We start from the raw sequence: 15,939 nt of genomic DNA, 5'->3' as shown, positions 1-15,939 counted from the left end.
ATACATTGAAACTATGTAAAACATTTGAATGCGATCATAATCGCAACCAAGGTAACAATTGATCCAACGGCATAATGATACCAAGCCTCGGTATGAATGGCATATGTTCTAATCTTTCTAATCTTCAAGCGCATTGCATCCATCTTGATCTTGTGATCATCGACGACATCCGCAACATGCAACTCCAATATCATCTTCACCTATTCAATTTTTTTTTCCTTCAACAAATTGTTTTCTTCTTCAACTAAATTTAACCTCTCGACAATAGGGTCGGTTGGCATTTCCGATTCACATACATCCTACATAAATAAAATCTATGTCACGTTGGTCGGCATAATTTTCATAAACAATAAATGAACCAATAATTATAAATATAATATATATACCACATCCGAATCATAGACAGGACGAGGGCCGACGGGGGCGGATACCAAAACCATCGCACTATATAAGATGCAATAATAAAAGTAAGAAAATAATACAAGTATCTATGTAAACATACAAGTAAGAATATTTTTCCTTTCAGAAAGAAGATAAGAACAAGAGGCTCACCACGGTGGTGCCGGCGATGAGCTCGGCGCGGGTGATCGACAGCGGTGAAGACGGGGACGGGGCGTGACGGGCCGCTAAACCTAGACAAATATTATGGAAAATGGAGCTTGGAGGTCGAGCTTGGAGAGGAGAAAGCTTAAGTAGTGTGGCTTGGGCATTCCATCGAACACCTTGTGTGCATAGGAGGTGAGCTAGAGCAGCACCAAGCCCTCTCCCCCTCGGCCAGAGAAAAATAGAGCACTGGGGTGCTCTGCTCGCGAGCGAGGGGTATATATATAGGCACCTCATTTGTCCCAGTTGGTGACATGAACCAGGACTAAAGGGGAGCCTTTGGTCCCGGTTCAAGCCACCAACCGGGACCAATGGTGGTCGGCCAGGAGCGAGGCCCATTGGTCCCGATTCATCCCACCAACCGGGACCAAAAGGACCAGATGAACCGGGACCAATGGCCCACGTGGCCCGGCCAGCCCCCTGGGCTCACGAACCGGGACCAATGCCCCCATTGGTCCCCGTTCTGGACTGAACCGGGACTAATGGGCTGACCCGGCCTGGATCAAAGCCCTGTTTTCTACTAGTGACATTACCCTTGAGGTAAAAGGTTGGGAGGCGAATCTATAATCTCCTATCTTTCTCTGTGTCTGATTAAAACTTTGAACCCATAAATATCACGTGAGTGTTAGAAATTGTGAAAGACTAAATGATAGTTGAGTATGTGGAGTTTGCTAAATCAAAGCTCTGACATAGACCCTTCCTGAAAATAAGATGAATTGCAATTGTTTGATGACTCAAAATATAGTTTCTTAGTTTCATGAAAGTTTATGATCTATACTTTAACATGTAAATAGCTTGTTACTTGATCATGAAAAGTTTTATGAAGATGAGCTACTATTATGATATATAATGATGCTATAAAAAGTGATTGAAACTATCATTGATGAAACTTATGCACTTGCTAGCATTCACACTTCATAAATTATTTCTTTTATCATTTACCTACTCGAGGACGAGCATGAATTAAGCATGGGGATGCTAATACGTCTCCAACGTATCTATAATTTATGAAATATTCATGCTATTATATTATCGACCTTGGATATTTTATATGCATTTATATGCTATTTTATATGATTTTTGGGACTAACTTATTAACCTAGTGCCCAGTGCCAGTTTTTGTTTTTTCCTTGTTTTTGAGTTTTACACAAAAGGGATATCAAACGGGGTTCAATTGATGTGCCAATTTTTGATGATTTTTCATGGACCAAAAGAAGACCCTGGAGTAAAAGAGTTGGGCCAGGAGAGTCCCGGGGCGTCCACGAGGGTCGGGGGCGCCACCCCTCCCCAGGCGCGTGGGCTTGCCTCGTGGACTCCTCAGGCACGTCCTTGACGTGTGACCGATGCCAAAAATTCCTATAAATACAAAAACCTCGGAAAATTAACCTAAATCGGAAGTTGCGCCGCCGCAAGCCTCTATAGCCACGAGAAATCAATCTAGGCCCTCTCTGGCACCCTGCCGAAGGGGGGCATCATCACTGGAGGCCATGGAGGAGGATCTCGGAGGGGCCATCATCGCCATGAAGGCCAAGGACCAGAGGGAGAACCTCTCCACATCTAGGGGGGGCATGGAGGAGGAAGCACAAGGGGGAGAACCTCTCCTCCTCTCTCTTGGTGGCACCGGAGTGCCATCGAGAGGGGAATCATCGCCGCTGTGATTGTCTTCATCAACATCACCATCATCATCACCATCCTCATCTCTTTTACGCAGTCCACTCTCCCGCACCCTGCTGTAATCCCTACTTAAATATGGTGCTTTATGCCACATATTATGATTCAATGATGTGTTGCCGTCCTATAATGTTTTGCGTAGATATCCTTTGTCTTTGGGTTGATTGATGATCTAGATTGGTACGAGTTGTATGTTTTATTTTGGTGCTGCCCGATGGTGCCCTCCGTGTCGCGCAAGCGTGAGGGATTCCCGCTGTAGGGTGTTGCAATACGTTCATGATTCGCTTATAGTGGGTTGGTGAGTGACTGAAACACAAACCCGAGTAAGGGGGCTGTTGCGTGTGGGAATAAAGAGGACTTGATGCTTTAATGCTATGGTTGGGTTTTACCTTAATGATCTTTAGTAGTTGTGGATGCTTGCTAGAGTTCCAATCATAAATGCATATGATCCAAGTAGAGAAAGTATGTTAGCTTATACCTCTCCCTCATATGAAATTGCAATGACGACTACTGGTCTTGTTAACAATTGCCTAGAACAATTCCGCACACCGATCCATCATTATTCCACACTAGCTATTTATAATATTTAGTATTATATTCTAACTTTATGATAGTGGCACCTATTTTTATGTTTTAGCTCTCCGACACCATGCAAAGTTATCCTCTTCATACCCACAACGTAGTTTTATTTCTCGTTTCTAGTTGGAAGCAAATTTTCGGTGTACGTAGAGTCGTATCAGTGGCAGATAGGGCTTGAGAGAATTTTGATCTTACCTTTAGCTCCTTGTGGGTTCGACACTCCATACTTATCACTTCCACCTTTGGAAATTGCTACGATGATTCCCTTCACTTGGGGATTATCAAAATACAGGACCCAGAATGACACTCTCTTCACATAGGTGAACTAGAACATGCGTCATGATGTTGAAAAGGGATGGTGGGAACACCAACTCGAAATTGACAAGACATTGCGCCAAATCATTATCTAACCTTGGTATGAGTTCTGGATCAATTACCTTCTGAGAGTTGCATTGAGGAATGCACATACCTTTACAATGGCTAATCGAACGTTTTTCGGTAGAAGCCCCCTCAATGCAACCGGAAGCAGTTGTCTCATAATCACATGGCAGTCATGAGAGACTTTACGTTCTAGAAATTTTTCTCTGTCATATTTTCTATTCCCTTTATATTCGACGAGAAGCCAGACGGGACCTTCATACTGAGCAGGCATCCAAAGAAGATTTCCTTCTCTTCTTTGGTAAGAGCGTAGCTGGCATGACCCTGATATATGACGTCTTTTCCGTGCATACGTTGCTGGTCCTCCCATGCCTCCACTGCATCTTTTGTCCTCCCATACATGCCCAAGAAGCCAAGCAGAGTCACACAAAGATTCTTCGTCACATGCATCACGTCGATTGCAAAGCGGACCTCTAGGTCTTTCCAATAGGGTAGATCCCAAAATATAGATTTCTTCTTCCACATGGGCGCGCGTCCGTCAGCGTCATTCTGAACAGATTGTCCACCAGGACCCTTTACAAAGATTACCTTTAAATCCTTGACCATATCATGTACATCATCACCAGTACGGTGGCGAGGCTTCATCCGGTGATCTGCCTCACCTTTGAAATGCTGGCCTTTCTTTCGTACGGAATGCCTGCTCGAAAGAAATCGACGATGTCAGAGGTACACATTCTTCTTATAATTATCCAAACATATATTGTTTGTATCATCCAAACAGTGCGTGCATGCGCGATATCCCTTGTTTGTCTGTCCTGAATGGTTACTGAGAGCGGGTCAATCATTGATGGTCACACACAGCAATTCATGTAGGTCAAATTCTTCCTGATCAAGCTCATCCCACGCATGCACACGTTTTCCATTCCATAGCTGTAAGTGTTCTTCAACTAATGGCCTTAGGTACACATCAATGGAGTTGCCGGATTGCTTAGGGCCTTGGATGAGCACTAGCATCATAATGTACTTCTGCTTCATGCACAACCAAGGCGGAAGGTTATACGTACATAGAGTCACAGGCCAGATGCTATAATTACTGCTCTAATCCCCAAAAGAATTAATGCCATCTGCGCTTAGACCAAACCATACGTTCCTTCCGTCATATGCAAGGTCCTTCCACTTCCTCTCGATTTTTCTCCACTGTGACCCGTCAGCGGGTACTCTCAACTTCCTGTCTTTCTTACGGTCTTTTTTGTGCCATCGCATCAACTTGGCATGCCCTTTTTTGGAATAAGCGTTTCAACCGTGGCATCCCCTTGGCAGGAATCTTCTTCCTGGGGCGCTGCATACTGGGCATGCGTGCAAATCCTCGTAGTCATCGCAGTAGAGGATGCAGTCATTAGGGCATGCATGTATCTTCTTCACCTCTAATCCTAGAGGGCAGACAACCTTCTTTGCTTCGCACATAATCTCGGGCAATTCGTTGTCCTTCGGAAGCATCTTCTTTAACATTATCAACAACTTTCTAAATCCCTTGTCATATACACCATTCTCCGCTTTCCATTATGGTGCCCAACTTTTTTTGTTAGCTTCGCAATTTGGGTACAACGATTTTTTGTGATCCTCTAACATGCGCTGCAACTTCAACCTCTCCTTTTCACTTGCGCAGTTTCTTTTTGCATCGGCAATGGCCTGACCTAGATCATCAGTGGGCTCATCCGATGCCTCTTCTTCAGCTTCTTCCCGCATTGTCGGCTCAGCTTCTTCCTCCATTGTTGTACCATCGTATTCAGGGAACCCATCGCTAGGATAGTTGTCGTCGTCCTCTTCTTCTTCATTTTCTTCCATCATAACTCCTCTTTCTCCGTGCTTGGTCCAAACATTATAGTGGGGCATGAAACCGGACTCAATCAGGTGCCAGTGAATGGTTCTTGAGTTAGAGTAATTGTGATCATTCTTACAGTCAGCACATGAACAACACATAAAACCATCCTCCCACTTGTTTGCCTCAGCAGCAAGCAGAAAAGTATGCACGTCATTAACGAACTACGGAGAGCATCGGTCATCGTACATCCATTGCCAGCTCATCTTCATTACACAGCACCGAAAAAACCAAATTAATACAAGTTCATACATAAAGTTCATACACACTTATTCTCATAAAACAACATCCAAACTCTCTAGCTAAAGCATTTAAATGCAACAACAAATGTGATCAAGATCGCAACTAAGGTAACAATTGATACAACAACATAATGATACCAAGCCTCACTATCAATGGCATATTTTCTAATCTTTCTAATCTTCAAGCGCATTTTCTCCATCTTGGTCTTGTGATCATCGACGACATCGGCAACATGCAACTCCATTCCATCTTGTCCTCCTCAATTCTTTTCAATTTTTCTTTCAAACACTCGTTTTCTTTTTTAACTAAATTTAACCTCTCGACAATAGCGTCGGTTGCAATTTCCGGTTCACATACCTCCTAGATAAAATATCTATGTCAACTTGATGGCCATAATTTGTCATAAAAACGAAATGCAATCAATATTTATAAAAGAGAATATACCACATCCAAATCATAAACCGGACGAGGGCCGATGGGGACGAATATCAAAACCATGGCACTATGTATAACAAACAACGTACGAGTAAGAAAATTATACAAGTAACTATATATCTAAATCATACAAACATGATTTTTTTTATATGAAAAAGATAAGAAAAAGAGGGTCACCACAAGGTGGTGCCAACGATGGGACAGTGTGGGCGATCGACGGTGTTTAGGACGGAGACGGGAAGGCAGTAAGTAAACCACACATTCATATGCAAACTAAGAGTTATTTTAAGCTCAAATTGCTTATAAATAAAATAAACTACCACATATAATTCCTCCAAAACTAAAACCCACAAATCACTATACTTATATATAGAGCATTCCAAGAGGTAATCTAGCAATGAGAGATGAAAGGACAAAGTTGCTAACGTTTTTTATCACTTGGATGGATGTGGTGCCTTCAAATCTTGACAAATTTTGGCAAAAATGGAGGATGAACTCAAGAGGAGAGGAAGAAAACAGAGGGGAGAGGAAATGAGAAGAACAGAGAGCTCGGGCTCGACGAAGGGTTTATATAGGATGATCTTTAGTCCCGGTTGGTTATACGAACCGGGACTAAAGGTGCACTAGTACCGATTCATGCCACGAACCGAAACTAAAGGTGTTGGTGGGGCCCTGGCCTGACACCAGCCTACCACCACCTCTCTAGTCCCGGTTTGTGGCATGAACCGGTACTAGAGGTTCGACACGAATCGGGACTAATGAGCGCCACCCGCCTAGCCGTTGGAACCGGGACTAATCGTCACATTAGTGCTGGTTCATTTACAAACCGGGATTAATGAGCTGAACATTAGATCTTTTCCTACTAGTGATGCTTCGTATTTCCAGTGAACTTTTAGAATAAATATGATTTTTTGCAATAAAAAATAGATAGGCACACTGCCGTAGAGGATTCAATAGGGTCGATGGCCAAGTAATTGTTCGAGGGTGGGTGTATTGGTGATATTCGATCCATACATCAGCAAATTAATTGCAGCAGTGAGCGCACGTGGTCCATGAATACTTCCTTCAGTTCTCTTATATAATGCCTCGATCCATCGCTCTTCCCAGATTAATCAGCTGAACATTACTCAATAGTAAGCTCTTTGGCCAAGCGCCAAAGATGCCTACTAGTTGTTGGAATAAGCCACGGCGTGTGGTGTGGTTGGACTCATGGGGCGCGTCGGGTTCGCGCAGGATGTGCGGGACACACTGATGTCGTCGGCCTCGTCGGGTTCGTCGGACGTGTCGGTGACGCGCGGGACGAGTGGGACATGCAGGACGCAGCAGCGTGGCGTGTGTAGTGTGCGTGTGTGCGCATGTGTGTGTAGCGTAGTGGCCACGGTAGACAAGTTAGGCCGTTAGTCATCAGGTCGTGTGATCTGTTGTATGGCCGCGTCGTGCGCGTGAGCACATCGTGGGCATGCGGATAGCGCGCGCATGCAGCAAGGCGGAGTGGGTTGCGGGTGTACGAGCATCTGCCCGGCTATAAACTCCGTAGACTGTTTGATGGTTGTTGGCCTGTACCCACAGTTCGTGCTGAAGAAAGGAAACGGTTGTACATGCAGCCGGGGCCTTCGTCGTCGGAAAGACTTCATTGTATTTCGCTCTTTCTTCTATCTCTATCCATCCGTATGAAAGAGCGGTTCCAACAATTGGTATCAGAGCTTTGGTTCGGATGATCACCGACGATCATGGCGCTCGTCCCACACGGCGGCGGCGTGGGTGGATCGGCGACGATGGCGATGCCGATGCTGACCGCGGACAACTACACGGTCTGGGCCATCAAGGCGCAGGCGATCCTCGACATCCACACCGTATATATGGGAGGCGGTGGCGCCGGGCGACGCGGCGGTGAACGCCAAGAAGGACAAGATGGCGCGCGTGTTGCTCCTCGGGGCGTTGCCGGAGGATGTGCTGCTGTAGGTGTCGACGAAGCTCACTGCCAGGGAGGTATGGGACTCCCTGAAGGTGAGGTTCGTCGGCGCCGATCGGGTCCGCGCGGCGAGGCTGGGGACGCTGCGCGACGAATTCGACCGGATGAAGATGGCGGACGGCGAGGAGCTCGACGTGTACGGCGGGAGGCTCGCGGTGATGGCGGCGAGGTATGCCAACCTCGGGGAGACGCTGGGCGACGCAGCACTTGTCAAGAAGTTGCTGCATACGGTGCCAGATCGCCTCTTCCCCGTCGTCGCCGGCATCGAGCAGTTCCACGACGTGACGACGATGGCGTTCGACGAAGCGCTCGGGCGGCTGCGTGCGTTCGACGAGCAGGTTCGGAGCCGTGGACAAGACGGCGGCGAGCGCGGGGGTGAGCAGTTGCTCATGACGGCGGCGCAGTGGGCAGAGCGGGAGCGTCGACATGGCGGTGTTCAGGACGACGACGACGGGCGCAGCGTGGCGTCGGGGAGCGGCGGCAAAAGGCGCTGGCGCTGCTACAAGTGCGGGGAGCACGGGCACTTCCGGCGCGAGTGCCCGCAGCTGCGGAAAGGACCGACGGCGGAGCAGGCTCTCTTGGCCGGCGCCAACGTCGTCAACGACGGATTCCTCTAGGCCGTGGTTTAGAGGATGTGTGTTCGAATAAGCCATGGCGTGTGGTGTGGTCGGGCGCGTCGGTCGCGTCGGGTTCGCGCGGGATGTGCGGGACACACTAGTGCCGTCGGCCTCGTCGGGTTCGTTGGGCGTGTCGGTGATGCGCAGGACGAGTGGGACGTGCGGGACGCAGCAGCGTGGCGTGTGTAGTGTGCGTGTGTGCGCATGTGTGTGTAGCGTAGTGGCCACGGTAGACAAGCTAGGCCGTTAGTCATCAGGTCGTGTGATCTGTTGTATGGCCGCGTCGCGCGCGTGAGCACATCGTGGGCATGTGGATAGCGCGCGCATTCAGCAAGGCGGAGTGGGTTGCGGGTGTACGAGCATCAGCCCGGCTATAAACTCCATAGACTGTTTGATGGTTGGCCTGTACCTACAGTTCGTGTTGAAGAAAGGAAACGGATGTATGTGACGTGCCCGATTTGATCGTACACTAATCATGCATGTAAATGTGTATGATCAAGATCAGGAACTTACGGGAAGATATCACAACACAACTTTAGACACAAATTAAAATAATACAAACTTTATATTACAAGCCAGGGGCCTCGAAGGCTCGAATACAAATGCTCGAAGGCACAAGAGTCAGCGGAAGCAACAATATCTGAGTACAGACATAAGTTAAACAAGTTTGCCTTAAGAAGGGTAGCACAAAAGTAGGAACGATCGAAAAGGCAAGGTCTCCTGCCTGGGACCTCCTAACTACTCCTCGAAGTCGAACTCCACGTAGAATCATCCTCGGAATCCTCTGGCTCCTGGACTCCATCATCTGGTCGCAACAACCGGGTACATAAGGGGGAAAAGGGGGAGCAAAGCAACCGTGAGTACTCATCCAAAGTACTCGCAAGCAAGGAGCTACACTACATATGTATGCATTGGTATCAAATGAAAAAAGGGGTATCATATGTGGACTGAACTGCAGAATGCCGGAATAAGAGGGGGATAGCTAGTCCTATCGAAGACTACGCTTCTGGTAACCTCCATCTTGCAGCAGGAGAAGAGAGTAGATGGTAAGTTCACCAAGTAGCATCGTGTAGCATAATCCTAATTGATGATCCTCCCCTCGTCGCCCTGTGAGAGAGCGACCACCGGTTGTATCTGGCACTTGGAAAGGTGTGTTTTATTAAGTATCCGATTCTAATTGTCATAAGGTCAAGGTACAACTCCGGGTCGTCCTTTTACCGAGGGACACGGCTATTCGAATAGATTAACTTCCCTGCAGGTGTGCACCACATAACCAACCCGCTCGATCCCATTTGGCCGGACACACTTTCCTGGGTCATGCCCGGCCTCGGAAGATCAACCCGTCGCAGCCCTACCTACGCACAACAGAGAGGTCAGCACGCCGGTCTAAATCCTATGGCGCAGGGGTCTGGGCCCATCGCCCTTTGCACCCTGCACGTTGCGAACGCGGCCGGTGAGCAGACCTAGCAACCTCCATTACAAAGGAAGTTGCATTACGCGGTCCAACCCGGCGCGCGCCGCTCAGTCGCTGACGTCACGAAGGCTTCGGCTGATACCACGACGTCGAGTGCCCATAACTGTCCCCGCGTAGATGGTTAGTGTGTATAGGCCAGTAGCCAGACTCAGATCAAATACCAAGATCTCGTTAAACGTGTTATCTTGAAGACACCGCAAACGCTGACCAGCGCCAGGCCCACCTCTCTCCTAGGTGGTCTCAACCTGCCCTGTCGCTCCGCCACAAGGATCCACCCAGAGGGCCGTCGGGACAAAGGTCCTTTCAGCCCCCAATCCGTGAATCACTCGCGAGTACTCCTCGAGCCAACCCGACTTTAGTCATCACATGTATCATGTATAAAGTATAGGTATATACTCGTGATCAACTCCCGAGTGATCACGGCCCGATAGTATAGCATGGCAGACGGACAAGAATGTATGGCCACTGATGATAAACTAGCATCCTATACTAAGCATTTAGGATTGCAGGTAAGGTATCAATAATTGTAGCAACAATGACAGGCTATGCATCAGGATAGGATTAACGGAAAGCAATATCATGCTACACTACTCTAATGCAAGCAGTATAGAGAAGAGTAGGTGATATCTGGTGATCAAAGGGGGGCTTGCCTGGTTGCTCTGGCAAGAGAGAGGGGTCGTCAACACCGTAGTCGTACTGGGTAGCAGCGGCGTCGGTCTCGGTGTCTAGTGAGAGAAGAGGGGGAAGAAACAATAAATATTAAGCAAACAGATGCATAGCGATGCATGACATGACAAGTATCGGTGTTAGGGGTGCCCTAACGCGGTACGAGGTAGTACCGGTGAAGGGGGAAAGCATCCGGGAAAATATTCCCGATGTTTCGCGTTTTCGGACAGATGAACCGGAGGAGGAATGTTGCGTGTTGGATATGTTAGGGGTGTGTGGCGGATGAACGGGCTGCGTATCCGGATTCGTCTCGTTGTTCTGAGCAACTTTCATGTACAAAGTTTTTTCATCCGAGTTACGAATTATTTTATATTAATTTTTAAAGATTTAAACAATTTCTAAATTTATTTAAAATCAAAAATAAACAACAAATTGCTACGGGTACCCAGCTCTGTGTACACAAAAGTGCACACAGAGGATGACAAGTGGGCCAGGGGACCCAGTTGACCAGTCAACGTTTGACTGGTCAATAGGGGCGCGGGGCCCCTGTCATAGACTCACCTAACTAACTATAGATTAAAAAATTAGTTAATTAAGTTAATTAACTTTTAAATTAACTAATTAATTTATAATTATTTTTTAATCTCTTTTTTTATTGGATGACAGGGGCGTGGGGCCCCTGGGCAGTGGCCCCGAACCACCGGGCGGGCGCTATAGGGTGCGGGCGCCCGCGCACCCGAACAGGGGCGACAGCCAGCGCCAGCGGGGTTCGTGGCTGCGGCGCGGTCAGGGCAGGGCGCCGGCCGCGGCGAGGAAGCCGGCCAGCGAGCAGAGGAGGGGAGCGGGTCGCGGCCAAAGCGCAAGTGGCGAGCGCGGTGGTGGGGCAGCTGGGTGGCGCACGCGGGCGCAGGGGACGGGCGCGGCAAACGGCGGCGGGGCCTTGCGGCGGGGAGGGAGAAGGCAGGCGACAGCAGCAGTTCAGCAGGCAGCAGCATATGGCAGCAGCAGAAGGGGCAGCAGGGGGCGCAGCCAGGAGTGGTGGGGGCGCGAATGGGGCGGCCGGGAGGTGCGGGAGCGCGGCCACGGACGATGAGCGCGCTGGGAGCAGAGCTTCGGCTATGGCAAACACGGACGAGCACGGGGGCGACGGTAAAACGATACGGGTCGAAGGGATAAGCGCAGGAATCGGTCGAGGGGCTCACCCTGGTGCTCGTGGACGAGGTAGGGAGGTCGGCGGAGCTCGGGAGGCGGCGAATCCGACGATGAACGGCGGCGGCCGTGACCGGGAAGACGACCAGATGGCGAGGATTCATCGCGGTTCCAGTCGAACGAGTGCCCGTAGTTGACGTAGTCGACGACGGGGAAGCCGGTGGGCACCAGTAGGAGGTGTGGGAGGCTCGGTGGCCGCGGGATCGATGACGACAAGGCCACGGCGGGGTCGGGAAGCCTCGAACTGACGAACGTGAGTGAGAGGAAGGGAGGAACAAGGGCTAGGGTCACTAGGGGAGAGAGGGGGGGACTCGGGGCTTGCTCTTATGTGTCCCCTCGACCGTGGGATGATCGACAGCAGCGGCACCGACGACCATGATGGGGCGGATGTGCGCCACGCACATGTCTCTGCCTCCTTCTCTGTACAGGGAAGGGGAAAGGCCTGTGCTGGGCTTGGCTGTTAACTATAGTAGTTGGGCCAAAGTGCACAGTAGCACTTTGCCTATCCGTTACTTCTCTCTTCCCTTTTTGTTAGTTTATTTATCCCCTATTTTGTATTAATTTTTTGCACTAAAAGATTTTAGTTAAAGTTGAAACTTCTCACATAATTTACTCCCGATATTTTGGTGCTGCCCAAAAAGTTTGAGGTTAACTAGAAATGTTTGAAACTAAGTTTATATTAAAATAGGCATAATAAGTGCTTCTTGGCCACTTGAAATATTTCTCGGGGCAATTAAAAATCCATTACATGTTTGTTTATGCATGTTAATTACTTAGTGAATATTTTCAACCCATCGAACATTTTAATTTGCCAGTATGAAGAATAAGAATTTGACTTGTTATTTGCAATTTGAATTATGAACCGGTTTTTTGAACTAACGAGAGATTAGCAACAGTAACAGAGGTGACATGGTATCATTAGCAGAGTTTCACTGTAGTTTAGTTATCCGGGCGTTATACTGTACGTGCAGCTGGGGCGTTCTTCGCCGGAAAGACTTAATTGTATTTCGCTCTTTCTTCTACCTCTATCCATCCGTATGAGAGAGCGGTTCCAACACTAGTCATAAGAGCAAAGCTTATCCGGCGAGCGGTTCCAACACTAGTCTAGCAGACTAGCCGCAGAGCGCACCTGGAATAAATGGCTCAGACATGTGTGTATACAAATACAAAAGCTAGTAGTAATAAAGCAAATACCAACCCGAAAAAATTGACACCAAGACAAGTATCTTTGTCTTCTAGATAGCCCCTAGTTTAGCCACACGATTGAGCTGCACAAGACAAGATTCACAGATAGGACCTATACTGATGCTAACTCGTGGACCACTTCCAAGATCCTAGGCTAGGACGGCTTTCTTTTGGTTGCAAGCGATGAGAAGACGACGCTGAGCATAAAACCATGGAGAGATTCTGAAAATGGTTCCGTCAATCGTACGTATGATTGATGGACCATTCTGTCCTTATCCGGTCACTCCTTTCCGCCCACTGCAATGATGTTTTTTTTTCGCCCACTCGAATGATATTTTTTTCAATACCTATTTCCTTGTGAGAGGATGAGAGAAACTTTTTTGCTACTAGTCAGTTTCATAGTTGTCCTTCATCTTAGCGTGCACCCCCAAAATCTCGTGTTTGAATCCTTTCTGACACACATTTACTTTTCACCGACATATCAGAGAGAAAAAAAAATGAGCGGTAGGAGTGATTCCATCCGGCGACCACATGGAGGTAAGAAAACAAATAGTTAGAGCATCTTCAGTCATTTAACCCCACCGCATAGGCCGGCGCTCGCCCGGCGATTTTTAAACCCTGAGGGCAATCTACGTCTGAGCCACGCCCCCAGGTGCCGCCCCAAGGTGTCGCAAATTCAAAGTTGGTACGTCTCTTGCTCCAAGAAAAGCCACTAGTCCGGCGATTAGCGCCACAGTTCGGCAATCATGTTGCCACAATTCGGCGATCAAATAACAAGTTCGGCGTGCAAAAGAAATGACAGACGGCGTTGCATCGAGCTCAAACGGCGGTGTCGTCCTCCGGTGTCGGTGGAGTCGGCGTGCAAGGGCTGGTCGGCGTCGGCGCGGCCTCTGTGCTGGGCGTCGTCAAGGCATCATCGCTCGAGCTTGGCGGCGGCGTAGGCATCGGCGTGGGAGTAGGCGCCGCGATCGACTGCAACTGGTTCAGGATAAGGCCACGCTCCGCCAGCTACCACGCCTTGACCTCCTCGTCCATCGCCGACATGTCGCGCCGCCCATCAGGAAAGCCAGGTCGGTGGTCCTCTTCTTCGCGACGACGTTGGTCCGGAGCACGTCTAGCTTGAGGCACTGTTCGTCATCAACGCCGACCACGCGCCTCGGTTTTCTCTTCCTGCTGGGCGCCCTGGGTCTGGGCGTCGGCGATGCAATGCTCGATGGACTCTTGCACACGCGCGGTGGCCGACTCGGCGTGTTTCTCCTTCTTGGCCCCTTTGTTGCCGTTCGGGCGCCCGTCGGCCGCGCCCGGCGTCGGCGTGTCCGGCTTGTACGTCTCCTTGGCCTTGGCGATGGTGCGCCTGGCATCCCCCCACTTCTCGCACTTCTAGATCCGCTTGAACATGTGGAGGTACTTGAAATCTTGGCCGCTGCTGTCCTGGCGAAGCATGGTGAACATCTGCACCAGCTGCGCCGAGGAACAACAGTCGGCGAGTGCGAACATGGCGAAAAGACAAGGGAGAGACCGGCATGCCATACCTAATCCTCGTTGCTAGCGCCGCTCTCCGGACGAGCCGCGATCTCCTGGACGATCCCATACCATTTGTTGCACATAGTTTGGATGAGCCCCCAATGGTTCGCTATTGCCTTCGACCCGCGCTGCATGTAGACGCCTTTGAAGTAGGGGTCCACGAGGTTGCGCTCGTCAAACTCGGCCTTGATGTGCTCCCAATACGTGTCGATGCTCTGGTTCGTGCTGGTGATCGGTTCGAGGCAGACGACTTTCCACGCTTCGGCAAGACACTCTTCCTCCTTGGACACCCACTTGATTCGCAGCTCGCTGGTCCTGGCCGCCTGCTCCTTCTCCTTCTCCTTCTCCTTCTCCTTCTCCTTCTTCTTCTTCTTCTTCTGCTTCTTGTTCTTGTTCTTCTTCCTCTTGGGCAGTGAACCCGGGAGAGGCGGCAGCGGCGGCCGAGCCGGTCGTGATGATGTCCTCCATGTCGGCCTCCGTCGCGCCGGTGTCGTCGAGATGCGACGAGGAGGCTTGTGAGAAGAGAAGCACGCCACGGCGGAGAGGTGGCGTCAGGGAGACTGCGTAGGTCAGCGGTGAGTAGGTGTACGGAGGGTACTGGACGCCAGCGAAGGCGAGCGAGGGTGTGCGTTGGGCAAGCTGACCATGGGGAAGGTGATGTTGGGGTTGAACCCGCCGTGCGCGTCGCTGTCGGCGTAGCCCGGCGACGGCATGCACCCCCAGGGTTGTGGCGACAACAAGAAGCCGGCCGGAGACCCGACGCTTTGCTAGCTCCAGGACGCGTACGGGCCTTGCCCGCCGGGTGGATACATCATCCCCACATGAGCCGCCTCGGTCTGTTCGGCCGAGCGCTCCGCCTACTCCGCCACCGCTGCAGCCACGAGCGCCGCCCTGTCACGGGCCTTCTTGGCTTTCGCCCTGTTCCGCTGGTCGGTGGTGACAGCATCCCGGCTCTGAACTTCTGCCCTCCAATCGGCGTAAGACATGTCCGGGGGCTTGGACGGCGGCGCCCTCTACTTCCTCCGCTTCGGCTGGGCGGCGGTGGCGGTGGCATCCGTCGCGGCGCGGGAGACCACATACTTCTTCGGTGGCATGGCTGCCGTCTTAGAGGGGAGGAGGAGGAGATTGGCGGGAGGAATGAAGAATGAGGGGGAAGCCGAGGGGGGGACCGGGAGGAAACGGCGGGAAAAGGGCCTCCTCTTGCCGACAGAGCGGCCCCATGCCTCTTTTCGCTTCTGCCAACGCCCCCAGGCGATCCCCGGGCGCTTGGGTTCTGCTCGGGTTTGCCGGCTGTTATTTCCGCCCAAACCGGCGCTAAATAACACTGGCATACGCATATTGTTCAACTTCTTTATACATTTAAATGCAAATTGATTTGAATATTTTCTGGCGGAAGGAGAAATTCTAGTATGTGGACGGTAGAGTAGGTAACCATTTGGTTTCCGTAAGCCCTTAACAAAAGACAAGTATCTCTGTCATCTAGCAATCATGTACTTTTGCTGCA

General features: G+C 50.1%; 1 protein-coding gene and 1 long non-coding RNA gene across 2 annotated transcripts; one reads left to right on the top strand and one right to left on the bottom strand.

Moving 5' to 3' along the window:
• Positions 1-7,643: 7,643 nt before the first annotated feature.
• On the top strand, positions 7,644-8,377 carry LOC147962910 (uncharacterized). Its single transcript, XM_087528948.1, has one exon. It carries the CDS (start codon positions 7,865-7,867, stop codon positions 8,375-8,377), a length of 513 nt encoding a protein of 170 aa, XP_087385074.1. The 5' UTR covers positions 7,644-7,864.
• Positions 8,378-8,923: 546 nt separating this feature from the next.
• Positions 8,924-12,114, bottom strand: LOC147962909 (uncharacterized). The gene is made up of 3 exons (XR_015609072.1): positions 11,720-12,114; positions 10,502-10,576; positions 8,924-9,182 (listed from the first exon to the last, which is right to left on the bottom strand). It is a non-coding gene; the product is annotated as an uncharacterized LOC147962909 (long non-coding RNA).
• Positions 12,115-15,939: the final 3,825 nt, after the last annotated feature.

The sequence above is a fragment of the Triticum urartu genome, chromosome 6A (genome assembly GCF_056163025.1).
Source record: "Triticum urartu cultivar PI428250 chromosome 6A, HENAU_Tu73, whole genome shotgun sequence".
NCBI classification, from domain to species: domain Eukaryota; kingdom Viridiplantae; phylum Streptophyta; class Magnoliopsida; order Poales; family Poaceae; genus Triticum; species Triticum urartu.
This window is presented reverse-complemented; position numbering and strand designations above follow the sequence as displayed.